The sequence below is a fragment of the Nannospalax galili genome, unplaced genomic scaffold (genome assembly GCF_000622305.1).
Source record: "Nannospalax galili isolate Female #2095 unplaced genomic scaffold, S.galili_v1.0 scaffold1688, whole genome shotgun sequence".
Taxonomy (NCBI): domain Eukaryota; kingdom Metazoa; phylum Chordata; class Mammalia; order Rodentia; family Spalacidae; genus Nannospalax; species Nannospalax galili.
Genome location: NW_008358621.1, coordinates 1,352,272 through 1,367,361, shown reverse-complemented (window position 1 = coordinate 1,367,361; position 15,090 = coordinate 1,352,272). Strand labels below are relative to the sequence as shown.

The 15,090-nt window shown below is 51.6% G+C and overlaps 1 protein-coding gene across 5 annotated transcripts in view; it reads left to right on the top strand.

The window, feature by feature from the left end:
• Capzb (capping actin protein of muscle Z-line subunit beta) overlaps nucleotides 1-13,804 on the top strand; it is a 130,821-nt gene extending 117,017 nt beyond the window's left edge. For 2 of the 5 annotated variants that reach the window (XM_008821834.2, XM_017795283.2), the window contains exons 7-10: nucleotides 7,917-7,982; nucleotides 8,682-8,758; nucleotides 10,295-10,407; nucleotides 13,018-13,804. In XM_008821834.2, coding sequence (XP_008820056.1) covers nucleotides 7,917-7,982; nucleotides 8,682-8,758; nucleotides 10,295-10,397 — 246 coding nt within the window. In that variant the 3' untranslated portion in view covers nucleotides 10,398-10,407; nucleotides 13,018-13,804. Of the gene's footprint in view, nucleotides 1-7,916; nucleotides 7,983-8,681; nucleotides 8,759-10,294; nucleotides 10,424-13,017 lie in introns of all 5 variants that reach the window. The other 3 variants (XM_008821835.2, XM_017795284.2, XM_029558025.1) reach the window with 2 other exon arrangements.
• Nucleotides 13,805-15,090: the final 1,286 nt, after the last annotated feature.

Genomic DNA, 15,090 nt, shown 5'->3' with positions numbered 1-15,090 from the left:
ACAGTGACCTGCACAAATATTTAATCCTCCATCTTCCTAATAGTTTAAATCATAGCTGTCAGCCCACAGCCAGCATCTGGCTCTGGATTGCCATATGCAGTGACCCTGCCAAGCCAAACTCAGCCTGGTGAGTGGCTGTCCTCGGCACACCTTGTCTGTGTTGCCTTCTGCTGCCTTGTGCTCATGGGCTTTACTGAAGAAATCTATGCCTCTGTCATCGTTCTTAAGGCCAGGCCCAGAACTCATCGGAGGCGCATTAAAGCTGAGGCTCACCTCCAACGTAAGTAACTATAACAGGCAGGAATAGCCATGAGGAGGACAGATGTGAGTTAACGAAGCATGGCTCCTGAGTAAATAGGGCTGAGGGCCTTAGCTGTGAGTCCCAGATGAGCCATGGAAAAATGACTGTGGTGACTTCGGGTGGGAAACAAAGGGGTTCCAGGAAGGTTGAGGAGATGGTTGCATGGCCATCACCTTTAGCTAGATTGTAAGCAGTTGCTGTTGTATTCCCGTTTAACAGATGAGGAAACTGGGGCTCTTGCTGTTAAATGACTTACTAGAACAGTAATCTCCCAGCTGGTCAGGACACCCTGGTGTGAGCCAGGATTTGAACCCACATTTGTCTAACACCATACCCTTCCCCACCGCCACCCCAAAATGCTCGAGTCTACTATGCCACACTTTTTTGGTCTGAATCTGTCCCTCTGCCTGACACTTAGTAGAGGCCACATAACCACTGAGAAGAAAACACATTGAGCATTCAGCACTTTGAGCACATGGGCAGGTTTGGGAAGGTTTGAGACTCAAGTAATATGATGGGCATTTTCAGGAGGTGACCCTGCCAGCTGGCATGGGGAGTGTAGGGTTGACAGGAAGGCACTGTCAGGACATCCAGGAGAGATACCAAGGAGGCCTGGAGGGGACAGACCTGAAAGAGGCCTCAAAGCAAAAGACAAAGGTCAAAAGAAAGGCTGGGGCACCCTTAGTGTTAGCTGGTCCAGAGCTTGGATGACCTCAGGTTGTGCATGATGGGGTAGGACAGTGGTCCCCTCCCTCTTAACACTGCACAGTTCTTAAAATGACTAGGTTAAGGGTTTCCCTCAGGGATCACAGCCTCCGCACAGTCACTCACCCCACCCCAGCCCCCATATTGTCATTAAGATCCCTTCGTGGAACCTTTTGTAGACCCACTGTGCTGGGCACTGATGTTGTGCCTTCCACATCAGCTGTGAGGAGCACACCTCACCAAAGATGAGCAGCTTCCCTTTACCTGGTGTCCTCCTTTCCCAGAAGCCTGGCCTCAGGCATTCCACCATTTCTGTTTCCCAGGCCCCATGTACAGGAAGGCCGGTGGCCTGTTCTCCTTGGGGAGTCCCTTCCCAGGGGCATTTCAGGCTTACTGCATCCCCTCTTTTCTGTTAGCGGATTCTGGGCGTGCATTGAGGGAATTGAGAGGTGTTCCTATGGCACCTGTCACAGTGACAAATGGCCCCAGCTGTATCTCCCAGCTAGTCAGGACACCCTAGTTCTCCATCCGCCTTGCTCCACCCTTCACTGTGGCCTTTTGTTATCCTTCTCACAATTGTCTCTTGGGGACATCAGTTAGAGGGGTATAGATAGTCTTGGAAAGTCCCTGCAGCTGTGGTGGTGGCAGGGAAGGTGGCTACAGCCTTCATAGAAGCTCATTATAGTCTCCTCAGACTCCCACCACCACCACCACCATGGCAGAGGCCACATGGAAGGGAGGCAGGCAGAAGGTGCCCCTTGGCGAACTGCCACAGAAGCCCCGGAGGGAAGAGCAAGGAACAGGTGAAAAACTGCTGCATGCCAAGCACCAGCAAGCCACAGAGGAAGCCGCCTGGAGAGGGGACGTCGCCTGTGTGAAGCAGAGACATGGGAACCAGGCAGACCATAAATCTCTGGCAGGAGATCCAAGGGCTCCCATCCGGGGCAGGGCCCTGCAGATGTTCGCTTAATTTTCTTTTCAGATTCTAAATATTTAGATGTGAAGGTGGAATGTTGTATTGAGTGGGGAGATCAGGCTGGTAGTTTGCAAGCAGACCTCCCTTCCTATCAGCCACAGACACTGCAATGTCTTCAGGAAAAAAAAACAGCAGCAGCAGCCATTGCCTACAGGTCCTGGTGGGAAAGGCCTTCTTTACCTGAGCAGTTAGACCAGGCCAGAGCTTTTCAGTAAATGAAACCGGTGGCCCTTCCTTCCCGATGGAGGGAGCAAAAGGTGGGTCAGGTCCAACTGGGGGCAGACCCTTCGAGCCAGCCTGTGGGGAGAGCACAGCTGCAGGCAGCTCCCTGTGACCTGTAAGGTTGCCTGGGTAATACATCTTCTAAGATGAGTTGAGTTTTTGTCAAAGGACCTGGGGCGCCGTGACCCAGAGGGAAAGCCAGCTTGAGCCTGCCCTCCCTGTGGAAATTAAAGTAAGAGAGATAGGGGCTGGGGTGCTGGACCTCCAGGAGGGGGAGGAGGCAAAGATGGACCCTCTTCATAATTTCTGAGCCCTGAGTTGTGGTTTCCCCTTGGCTCTTCTGGTAAAGAACACAGATAAAATCCAGCCAACAGAGAGGTCTCCTGGGAGAAAACCAACTTCAGAATCCTCCAGACCTTGGCCCGGGTCCTTATCCAATCACTTTTCCAGCCATGTGACCAGACAGATCCCTTCATTTTTCTGAAACTTAGTGTTTGCACCCACTATAGCATTGATGTCGTCTTTTCTCTTTTTCTTTTGTTGCCCCAGCAGGCTGAACTTGCTATATAGACCAGGCTGGCCTTGATCGCACAGAGATCATCCTGCCTCTGTCTCCTGAGTGCTGGGATTAGAGGCGTGTGCCCCCACCCCTGGCCTTCTAGTGTCTACTTTGAAAGCCCAGGCCATTTTGACCCTTGGTGTCCACTAAGTAACAGCTGTGCTGCTGCTCCCACTAGTCTTTGGATATACAGGCTCTGACTCAAAAGGTTTCCTGTGCTGAGAGACTTCCGTGGAAGGCTGTCTGAGCATTGTCTCTGACTTGGCAAGTTTGATCCTCGTGTCCATGGCACAAGTTAGGCAGTTGGGCCACAGAGCCCTGGGAATGGAGCTTGCCTTAACAAGCAGCATGCAGGTGTGATGGCGCATGCCTTTAATTCCAGCACTCAGGAGGCAGAGAGTTCAAGGCCAGCCTGGTCTACATAGCAAGTTCCAGGCCAGCTGGAGCTACAGGGAGACCCTGTCTCAAAAAAACAAACAGAAAAAAACAGCCGGGCATGGTGGCGCTCGCCTTTAACCCCAGCACTTGGGAGGCAGAGGCAGGCGGATCTCTGTGAGTTCAAAGCCAGCTTGGTCTACATAGTGAGTTCCAGGACAGCTGGGGCTACAGAGAGACCCTGTCTCAAAAAGACCAAAAAAAGAAAAAGAAAAAGACAAAAGTTTACAGTTCCTTGAGTTCCTTGACTCACTCAGTATATAGTAAAGCAAGGAAGTGGCGGCCGAGGCAGACCAAGGCCCTTTGCTCCGAGGGCACAAGCTAGAAGTGGCCAGCTCCCTTGCTGTTGAATAGGGTGTCCTTTCTGCAGACTCTCCCTCCTCCCTGAGCTTCCTGGACAAGATGCCTCGTAGCCATGGGAGACACAGTTCTATCCTGTTTGAGGACAGCAGCCACCATTGTCTAAGCACTTACTGTGTCTACCCCATCTTGGCCATGGAGAGGAGAAAAGGGTCTCACTGGGGACAGGCAGGCTGAGCCCTGACTCCAAACTCAGTTGGAACCGTCTTGTGGAACATCTGTGGAGCCACAGAACATAAAAATGTTTTCCTTCTGGCAGCGTCTTTTATAAGGATGTAATAATATATGCATTACAAAAATAGTTCTGTTCCTGGTGGGTCAGCGTTGCCAGCAAGCTGACCCTGGCCAGGTGTGCAGAGGAGGGAATCAGTGGGGAGTGGAGAAGAGGGCCGTGGAAACTGCCTGTGTGCCAAGATCTCTGCCCCCCACCTCCAGCCCATCTCTCTTCCCCCAGCTCCTGCTGGGCTTTTAGCTGGAGCTCAAATTCCGGTCTTGAACTTAGGGGTCCCCTGAGTGCTCCTGGGGAGTCCATCTGTTCCTCCCCCCATCTCCCTCTGTTCTTTCTTTGAGGTTCAGTGGTTTCATCATTTCTTGTTGCTGGAAGGTGACTCTTGATTCTAAAGCACAGAGACAGGAACTGAGAGACTGAATTGCCTACGTGACTCTACTTACCCTGATGGCAAGAGTCCTCTCACTCATTGCCGCACTCTTTCTGGGCTGCTGAAATGGGACTTGAGAGAGCTCAAAGCCTCACCCTTAACCTCGGCAGGATTTAGGCAAGAATCTCCCGCTGCATGGAGACCAGGAGTGAGAGACAAATCTGCTTGGAATTCATTAGATCAGGCCTCCCCAACAGAGAAGTCCGACCATTTCCATGTAGGGAAAGAGACACAGCTCTAGGATGTGGGTATGCAAAACTCCTTTTAGAAATGGTGGCAAGCCCCCTTCTTTCTCTCAGGTGTGTTCCCCAAATCCCATTCAACACTCGCCCCAGCCAGTTGTCTTGGCAGCAGGTTTTTGCTAAGGAAAGATGACGTTCCAGCAGTAGGGTGAGTCTGCCCAAGGCAGAGTGCCACCCGCACCTGAAATGGGGGCAGTGGCTATTGCTGCAATTCATAGGGGCTCCCACTACCCCATTTTTGTGGGCACCACTACAGTCTATGGACTCAGACTCCCCAGGATCCTTGACCAGAATGCCCAGGAATTACCCTAGTATTCCTATCTGTCTGTTGCCTTTAACCAGCTCGTAGCCAAACCCCTTGCCAGGACCAGAACTCTGTTCTGCAGCTAGTCACACAGCATTAGAAGGCCACACGTTCCAGACTGTTACTCTAAACACATCCTCTGCGTCCTTTGCAGCTTCTTACCAAATGGCCATCCCACATTTCAGACACCTCAGTGGACCGGGACTTGCTATTGTGGACTGTTTTGTTAGCACATACTAGGCCTAATTCTGCCATCCATGATAGTCTTCCCACTCCTCCCTACCTCTGCCATCTGCCGTGACAGATTGTTCTCTCAGACAGCAGGCCCTCTCAGCCCATGCTGACTTCCTGGAGTCAACCCTTTTGACCCAGGACTGTGACTTACCCATGGCTCTACAACCCCGTACCCTAAACCAAACCCAGCCCTGTGGATATGACTGGACTAGGGCAAAAGAGACTTAGGCTTTCTGAAGCCACAAACCTTCCAGCTACCCTTGGTCCTTGTGCAATTGGGTGGGATGCTTCCCCCTGCCCTGGCACCCCTCGCCAGAGTCTCAGCATGCACCCTAAGGTTGCACAAAAACTTCATGGCAGCCCCATTATCCTTGTCAGGTGTGAAACCACCTAAAAGCAGCATGTCTCTTCACAGGAACGGTCAGCTATCCCCACTTTATACTTACCTAGATTGATGCACATAATCACCCGGTTTACAGTTCCTTGAGTAAACAGTACTGAAGAAGGCAGACAAAGGATCAGAATCTGACAGTGTGACATGATGGCATTTTAAAGCTTCTGTGTCTCGTGTCCTAGCATGGGACCATGTGGCCCCACTTGGAGAGTGCCACGTGCTTGGTAGTTGCCCTGGCCCATGTGTCTGGGTTCCATAATCCTCTGACCACCACAGTCTTATGTTTGTGACACAATGCTGATTAAAGCATCTTCCTTAAATTCCTTAATCCTGGACAGACAGGTTGACCACAACTGAGATGTCCTCAGGATGTGGAGGACCCTGAAACTCAGTGGCAGCCTAGCAGCAGAAGCCCCCATCTTAGTATACTATCTGGCCCTAACCTCAGCTATGGCTGCCGACAGTGGCCAGGGACCTGCTAGAGGTCGTGACCTTATCAGGGTCAGTCTATTTCTCCAACTCAGCTACCCCAGAGTATGACGTAAGAAGTTTGAGCAGTGGACCTGGTCCCCAACAAGCTGGTGCTGGCTCTTCCTGGCCTCTGGCTGAGAAGCAGGGCGACAGATGATGTATAGTGATCCAGTTAGAAATCAATGTCTGGCTGAGGTCTAAGTTAGCGTTTACTCTCCAGACTCCATGCTTCCTTCAGTGGAAGGTGGGGCAGCACAGCTACCTCGAGTCTTTGAGCCTCAGAGGTGCGTGGGACTTTCAGGGACGACTGTCTTGTCTGACTCAGAAAGCGATCCAATGTGATTTCGTCTCCACCTTCTGCTCCATTGGCCATTGAGTCTCTAGTTCCCTCTTTAATGGGTCTGTTCTGGGGATAAAGATACTATACAAAAGGGGGGCCGGAGAAATGGCTCAGCAGGTAAGAGCACTGGCTGCTTTTGGAAAGGATCTAGGTTCGGTACCCGCACCCATGTGGTGGCTAACCATCTGTGACTCTAGTTCCAGGGACTCTAACACTCTCTTCTGCCCTCCTTGGGCACTGCAGACATATAGTATATTTACATACATGCAGGCAAAACACCTAATACACATACTTTTTTTTTTTTTGGTCTTTTTTGAGACAGGGTCTCTCTGTAGCCCTAGCTGTCCTGGAATTCACTATGTGTAGACCAGGCTAGCCTTGAACTCACAGAGATCCGCCTGCCTCTGCCTCCTGAGTGCTGGAATTAAAGGCATGTACCACCACGCCCGGCTTCACATACATTTTTTTGCCATTGCCCTTGAACACATTGCAGCTCCCCCCTCAAGTGCCCAGCAGTTCCTGCGCTAATGATCAGAGCCCAGTTGTCTTCCACCCTGAGCTGATTTGACTGGTCTCTGGCTGTCCTAATAATGTCCACACCTTATTTCAACAACACTCTTTCCTTCAGTTGAGTAATACCAACCATTTCTCTACTAAGTACTATGTTAGTTACGCTGTGAGATCAAGGCAGGCCATTCTCTCCTTTAAACCATCATTAAGGTAAGGCTTACTATAGGGAAAATCCAGAACTCATGAGTGCTCGTGCTGGGAATGGCCAATTCTTCTTCCCTCCTGACTCCTTCCTTATATTCAGAGCTGGCTGCTAAACATAGGAAAAGGATCCTGGGAGCTCTGACTGCTGGCTCTGTACCTCTGTCTCCCTGCCCATTGGAACCCAGGAGTCTAACAGAGATTCTCCCACACAGCTCCCAGCCTTGGAGGGGCAAAGATGCTGGCTCTGCGGTGAGAAAGAGGTCCCTCCACTGCTGCCCACATGAACTGGGCAAGTCACTCCATTCTGCTAGTCCCAGAGTCTTCTGCTAACAGGGTTGTAAGTCCCTCCCAGCCAGGCCTCCAGCTGACAGTGTCCTGTGGCCAGGGATGTCAAAATGTGGCAGTGTTGTGACACAGGGAGGCTTCAGGCAAACTGTCATACGAGGACCCACTCAAATCTGGGTAGCAGCAGTGCCTGGAGCCATGTGAAAGCAGGTGGGGCGAGACTTCTCCAGCTGCCCCTATTGAGCCAGCGCCTGGCTAATGTGGCCCCTTTGCCCTCTCTGCTATGGTCCTAGGGGATGAGTCGGGATCTGTTCTTCCAAGAACAGCAGCAAGAGACTGGCCCTGCAGGTGGAGTCTCAGAGCTCCACATCAATTACTTTGTGCTAGAAGAGTGGCCTTCTGCCAGGGGTGGTGGCACACGACTTTAATCCCAGCACCCCGGAGGCAGGGGCAGGCAGATCTCTGTGAGTTCAAGGCCAGCCTGGTCTACATAGTGAGTTCCAGGCCAGCTGGGGCTACAGGGAGACCCTGTCTCAAAAAATACTGGAAAAAAAAAAAGTGGCCTTATAACACCCACAGCTGACAGCACAGAGTTGCCAGTGAGCAGAGGACTCTTTGAGAAGTGCAGAGGTGACCATGAGTCATCAGGCAGCAGTGGCCTATGTTCTGTGGGAGCCTCAGATTTTTCTGACTTGAAACATTTGTGTCTTTGCAGATGGAGAAGGACGAAACCGTGAGCGACTGCTCCCCACACATAGCCAATATCGGACGCCTGGTAGAGGTGAGTGGCCTTGGGTTCACCCTGTATGGTGTAGCGTGGGCCACGATGTTCCAGGGCCAGCCACTCCTCTGCTGCCTCCCTCTCCACTGCAGCTGTTCCTGCCTGGCTTTGGTTTTTCTGAGCCTTCTTCTGACTTGGATGCAAGCAGGGCTCAGCTCCAGGCCCACCCACCCCAGCACCCCTGCTCAGTCATTGGCTGTGGGAAGCATGAAGTCCTGTCTCCCCCAATTCACTGGGTGTGAGCAGTGATCTGAGCTCAGGGTAGAAACAGATCCCTGGAACACTGCGGGCCTTGGAGCTGCTTCACTTGTCGCCACCGCGGCCTTGCCTGTCACCACGTCGTTTGAAAAGGGATGTTGTTTGGACTGGAGATATGCTCTCTGGTTTCACAGAACTGTTCACAGAGTTGGTGGCCAGGCAGGGCTCCGGTGATGTGGTTTAGAAACCTGCTCCCAGCGGTGGTTAGAATTGGCCATCGGTCCCTAGGTGTTGGCTTCCTCCATGCCTAAGGACAAGAAAGACCCAGGACACAAATTATAGGTGGGGTCCTGGCAGCCAGGAGCTGCATCCCAACACAAGGGAACAGTCCCACACCTCCCTCCTGTGGCCACAGCGGGGACTGCAGAGTGGGTAGTGGCAGGTGGGCATGGGCCTCGGGATTCCTGTTTGCCATCCTGGCTGACTCACCTCCCTTCCCAGGACATGGAAAATAAAATCAGAAGTACGCTGAATGAGATCTACTTTGGAAAAACAAAGGACATCGTCAACGGGCTGAGGTAAGGTACCAAAACTGAGGCACCACGGCTCAACACAGGTCTGACTCCTAGTTTGCTCAGTGCTCCGTGGTCCTGGGTCTCTCAGTTCCTCATCACAAAACGTGGTCAGTGAGCCCCTCGGGAATTGCTGGGCACCATTTTGAAAGGCACAAAAGCTTGTCTGGGGCGTGCCATGGCTTCCACCTGGTCTGATCTCTGGGACTCATTCGCCTCATCAGCCTTTGATGCTCTCCTCCCTGGAGTTGGCAGCCTCTGGATTATCTGTCCGGCCTCTTTGGCACAGGAGCCTGAGATTGCCCTCCCCCACCATCACCCCTAGACAGAGCCTGGCCTTTGCCTGACCCAGAATCTAGAGCAGCAGAGTATGAGGTTCCAGTAGAGGGCCCCTGGACTGTCCTTTTCGCATGCTCTGGGTTCCACAGAAGCTGTCAGGACTTTCTGTGGCCTCTGGCTCCAAAGTGGTGTAAGTGGGCAGCAGAACCCAGCTGGGGGCAGGGGACATGGCAGAGGAGCAAATGAGCACTGGCCTTGGAGTCATGTGGCCAGGATCTCCTCTCAGCTCTCTCATCCTGACCCTGTGACCTTCCACACACCTCTCACTGGCCCTTGTCTGTCCAGAAGATAACAGGGTTAGAAGAACTGATGACAGCTATGAAGTGTTCTGCAGCTGGCCCAGCTGTGCAAGTCCAGGGTTCTGCCGTGCCCTCAGGAGAGTCTGCCGATCCCTTTTCCCTGCCCAGGTCTCCTAGTGAAGCTAAAAGAGAGGCAGAACATAGCTTGTGAGCTTGCCCAGCAGACAGGTTTAAGTTGCCTGCTTTGCTGCTTTAAAAAAGGAAGTGTGGGGCTGGAGAGATGGCTCAGTGGTTAAGAGCACTGACTGCTCTAGCAGAGGACCCGGGTTCAATTCCCAGCACCCACATGGCGGCTATGAACCATCCTTAACTCCAGTTCCAGGGGAATCTGAAGCCCTCATCTGACCTTCAAGGCATTGCACAACACAGGTGCGCTCACATATATGCAGGCAATACACTCATACACATAAAATTTTTTAAAATAAAATATTTTTTTAAAAAAAATGGAAGTGTGCTGGGTATCATGGCTCACTCCTATAATCCAAGCACTTGGGAGACTAAGGAAGATGGTGAGTTCCAGGCCAGCCTGAGATACATGGCAAGACTTTGTCTTTTTTAAAAAAAAAATTAAAAAATAGCCCCTCCTTCCCGTGGTAGGTACAATCTCCGGTGGTCCTGATAACCTGGGGCTATAGTGTCAAACACACTGTGCACACACTCCCCCACCTGGCGAGCTTCTGCTAGCCCTAGCAGTGACTGAGGAACACAGGGAGCCTCTGAGCCTATGTGGAAGCAGGTGTGAGCCCCTGAAGTCTGGGGTCACAGCCCACGTGGGCCTTCGCAGTGGCAGCCCTCTCCTGTGGCCTCGTGTGTCCCTGCCTTTATTCCCCAAGTGCCGGCCTCTTGTTCTGCATTGCTGTTGCTCTCCTGCGCTGGCTTCACCCTCTCTGAACACTCTCTGTAGATCTCTTGACGCTATCCCCGACAACCACAAGTTTAAGCAGTTGCAGAGGGAGCTTTCTCAAGTGCTGACCCAGCGCCAGGTCTACATCCAGCCTGATAATTGAGCCGATCCAGGTACCCTGCCTGAAAGGTGTGAGACCTCGCCACTAAACAGGACTCACCAACCTGCCAAGACCTTGCCACTAACCTGTGTCTGCTCACAGCTGGTGGTGAGCAGCCACATTAACATATAGCCTCAGCCCCACATAGTGTGGACACGTGTATGTAGTGTGTGTGCTTTGCACTCTGGGGAGAGGCCAGGTGCCCACAGAGGCTGGGTTTGGGCTTTTGCTCCTGATAAAGCTCAGTCTGTGGCACTGCCACTTCCTCTCCAGCAGAGGATGCTGTGTGCGCTCATGCCATTGGCCCACGGAGCAGGACAATGCCCTGCCTTCTGCCCATCCAAACGCCTTAGGGCAGCTCCTCATCGTCTACTAGATAACACAGCCAGATCCTCCAGCCCTTTCTATCAGGGATCCTACAAGATCTTCAAAAAGTTGTCTTTGGGCCACTGACTTGGAAGGTGTGGTCTCCCTCTGAGTCTCCAGTGATGGAGCACAGTGTCAGCCAGACTGGCTGTTTCTGGAGCTGCCTGCCGGGCACCCATGCTGCGTGTACTCAGGCAGCCTTCCCCTAACTAGCTGCAGCTGTCCTCCAGCAGTCCCTGCTGATGGAAAGGAAAACAGTCTTGCTTATAGACTGTGGCCAAGAACCATGACTTGAGCTTATGACAGTACAGATGTGTGAAAGCAGTCAGCATCCCCGGAGAGAAGGAAAACGGCTTTTAAAGCAAGGCTCTTGGGAACCAACCTCAGGCTACAGAGCCCCCAGGCCCGGGGCTGACCCCAAAGGCCCGGCCTAGACAATAACTGTAGGACTTGCAGCTTCCAGGTGGTGGCTTCCTTGTCACTGACCTGCATGTTGACTTCAGGTCCAAGGCAGCCATCAGCTCCAGCCTCAGTGGCACCTTAAGGCCTTCCCGTGTCCCCATTGAGGAAAGCCATTTTATATGCACTGTGGTGCTTTCACTCCCTGGCCACCCTGGAGTCGGGACCCTGGCCCACCGGCCTAAGATGGCTCCTCCTCCCTATACCAAATCAAATCTGAGGGCCCTGCCTTGAGGTCATTTTGCAGTGACTTCCCCAAATTCTGCCTCTGCTCATTCTGATTCCGCCTGCTGGGGCTGTGCCCTGCCTTCTGCCCATCCACAACGCCTTAGTACAGCCTCTCTGGTTCTGATAGATCACAGCCACATCCTCCCACCTTCTCTACCAAGGATCTCACAAGCCAAAAAGCCACATCTCGGGGCTCCTTGGGCGGCTGATTTGGAAAGGGTGGTCTCCAGGGTAGATGGGCAGCCTGGCACCCCAGGTCTCCAGCCTGGCCCCCAGGCTGCCTTTCTCTACCTGTTCTCTGTGGGCTACAGCTGGCCAGACAGCTCAGACCCTATATGCTGCCTCCTCCTCAGAAGAGCTGGTCCAGCCCAGGCCCTTCACATTGCTGCTCAGCTACTGGTAGTGTTGGCCTCTGTTAAGAGCTTTGAAATCCCAAATATCAGGAAGCAAATACACAGAGGTGTGTGTTTCAGCAGCACGATCCAAACGTTAGTGTTCCTAACATGAGATTTCTTCAACCGAGTTCTGCCTGTGCCCCCTTCTTACCATCTTGAAGACTCTTCCAGGAGTTTTCTTGGGTTCAGTAGCCAGAGTTTAAGTGGCCTCTGTATGCCCTGCTTCATCTCACTTAGCCCCTCTTCAGCACTTGGGGCCACTGACTTATGCTCCTTCCCCATCCTTCACAGTGTGTACAAACTTGAGCTGCTGGCTGAGCATGCCACCCGTCTCTGCCCTGCTTGTCCCCTGTCAGCAGATACCATGTATACTAAACTCTGAATCAACTGATGCATTGGGTAAAATTGACAGGCTGATCAGTCCAAGGAACAGCTGGGGGGTAGCATTTCTCAGATCCTCCATTTCCTTCTCTGTAAATTACTCTTACCAATGAGGATACCCCCAAATGTTTATGAGAATTGAGATAATATGTGTAAAAAACACTTTGCAACTTGCAAATATCCCTCAGCCTTAGTTGATCTAGCGTGGGTGACTAATGCATCCCACACCAACCCAGGATGTGACAGCAGGGGCTTCTAAGTGCTGCCTCTCCAAATGCAGACTGCAAGGTTTGCAGGGTGGGGTTAGCAGCCAGTAGTACCCATACACGCAGAAGCCCTGGCCAGGACTCCAGTTGCTCAGATATGCAGAGAGGCTGGTTCTTAAGCATTGCTGGGGTGGGGGAGGGATCGCAACACCTCCTTTGGGGTAAGGAGCCAGCCTCCTCTGCAGGTGGGGGGGTTGCTTCATTAGAGGGTCCTCATGGCCAAGTCCTTACCTTTCAACCAGAAACCTAGGCAGCTGGTCAAAAGTGGAGGGTCCAGACTGCATGGTGTCAGATAGCTCCTGGGAGCTTTGAAGCCTATGTACCCAGAGCAGTGTATCTAGGGGCCTGGTGGCTAGGACATCCACAGTCCAGGCAGAGAGGGAGCCCAGGAAGGTACTGAGGTGCAGGTCTCGTACCCAGCTCCATCCCCACTCTGCAGGGTAGGTGCACACCTGTCATCCCAGAGCAGCCCCCAGGCACCTTCCTCTACCCTATCTGCCTGCTAACATGGTCTCTCCTCTCCTGCAGGTCTGTGCAGACTTTTGCAGACAAATCAAAACAAGAAGCTCTTAAGAATGACCTGGTGGAGGCTTTGAAGAGAAAGCAGCAGTGTTAGACCTCTGCTTCACGCTAACCGGACACGCCATGCACTCGTTAGATTCCTTTCTTAGAAAACTCGTTTTCTGCTCCTTCTCCCTCGTCCCTTCCCTCCCCAACAGGTCACATAACAGTTTGCATCGACAGTGCAGCGCCATCTCTCCCTGAGAATAAAGCCCGATAGCCACCCTCCTGGCTCTAAGGCCTGCTTCCCACCACGTTTCACTATTGAAACTATTTCCATGGAGACCGTGTGGTTTTTGTTCGCCTGGGCCCCATCTTCCTCTCTCTCCCATTTATAGCATAAACACTCTGTCTGTCAGCACCGCTCCCTCCCACCTTTTTGTTACATTGGTGTAAAAATGTAAAACAAAAAAATTTATGAAATAACTGGTGTGTGAAAGATAGAAGAAAAACTGGAAATCTGATTCCATGTGTGTTTGGGAGTTGCTTGGGATTGGGGGCCAGGGGACAGGGGACAGCTCTGGAGGAAGGAGAGGTATCCTCAGGACTGTCCTGTGCAGATGACCCCTGTCCCACAGAGACCACAGTGGCGGGTGGGGGCTGGCAACTGTCTGCTCTTCTGGCCAGGTGCTTTTCTGTCAATTTTTATGGAATGCAAAAGGAGTTTTTGTTTTATTTTGTTTTTTTGTAAAGCTTAAAAAAAAATCTACATCTTATACTTGAGCCTCCATACTTAAAAAAAAAAAAAAAAAAAGGAAAAAAAACAAAAAAATAAATAAAAAGAAACTGGGACACAGTTAGTGCTGGCCTTGTATTGTTTATTGCCTGCCTCTCGAAACACTGCTGGCCTTGCCTGGGAGCTGGCTCCAATAGGAGCCAAGATGGCTAGGGAATCAGCAAATCTCTACTGTGTGCAGATGCCTGCCCACACTCAGGTGGAAACGCCCCTTTCTCAGGGAATAGGAAACAAGGCCCTCAGTGTAAGAACCTGACTTTCTTCCCTCCACACTGCCCCCAGGGGGGAATGAAGCTTGTCCCAGTGCCTGCCAACACCTTTCCTGGCTGTCCAGTCTCCTGTGGGCTTGGTGGCTGTGTGGCTGCTACCTCATCATCTGATGTGATGTCTCCAACTCCTTGATCCTGGTTTCTTTACTTGGTCCGATGTGGAGTGCAGAATACTGTGGGATGCAGAAAACAGACCAGGTATAACGAGTCACAACTGACATCTCATCATTCACAAGCGACTGAGGCAAGAGAATCATGAGTTTAAGGCCAGCCTGGGCTACATAGTCATACCTTGTCTCAAAAAAAGCTGGACAAGTTGGTGCACGTTTGTAATTTCAGCAGAGGCTGGGGGATTGCCATGAATCCAAGACCTGAGCTACATAGTTCTAGGTTTGCCTGGCTACATAGTGAGATCCTGTCTCCCTGTAGCACCTATGTCAAGTGGCTTACAACTGTAACTACAGCTCCAGGGAAATCCAATACCCTATAGTGGTACTGTATATGGTATGCATTCACACACATGTACACATAAAATTTGTGTGTGTGTGTGTGTGTGTGTGTGTACAAGAGAAGGTAGGCCAACAAGATGCTCTGTAGTGTGTGTGTGTGTGTGTGTGTGTGTGTGTGTGTGTGTGTGTACGAGAGAAAAGGTAAGCCAACAAGATGCTGCTCTAAGTACGCACTTGCCACCAAGCCTAACAACCTGAGTTCAGTTCCTGGAATCCACATGGTAGAAGAGAACAGACTCTTGGAAACTGTCCTCTGACCTCCATATACATGCCATGGCATGTATACACCCACACATGTACACACAAATAAATGTAAAACAAGACAATAGAGACAGCTGAGGTGCAAATCAGGGATAAGGGCACTTGACTAGCACATGTTGGGCCCTGGGTTCCATCCCAAGGAACACACACACAACACTCCTTTTAGTTACATATATAAATTTAGCTGCTTGGGCCCCAAAGGTTAAAAAAAAATAGATGGCAAAGGCTAACTGACATGAACCACTTCAGCTGTTTCACTACAGAT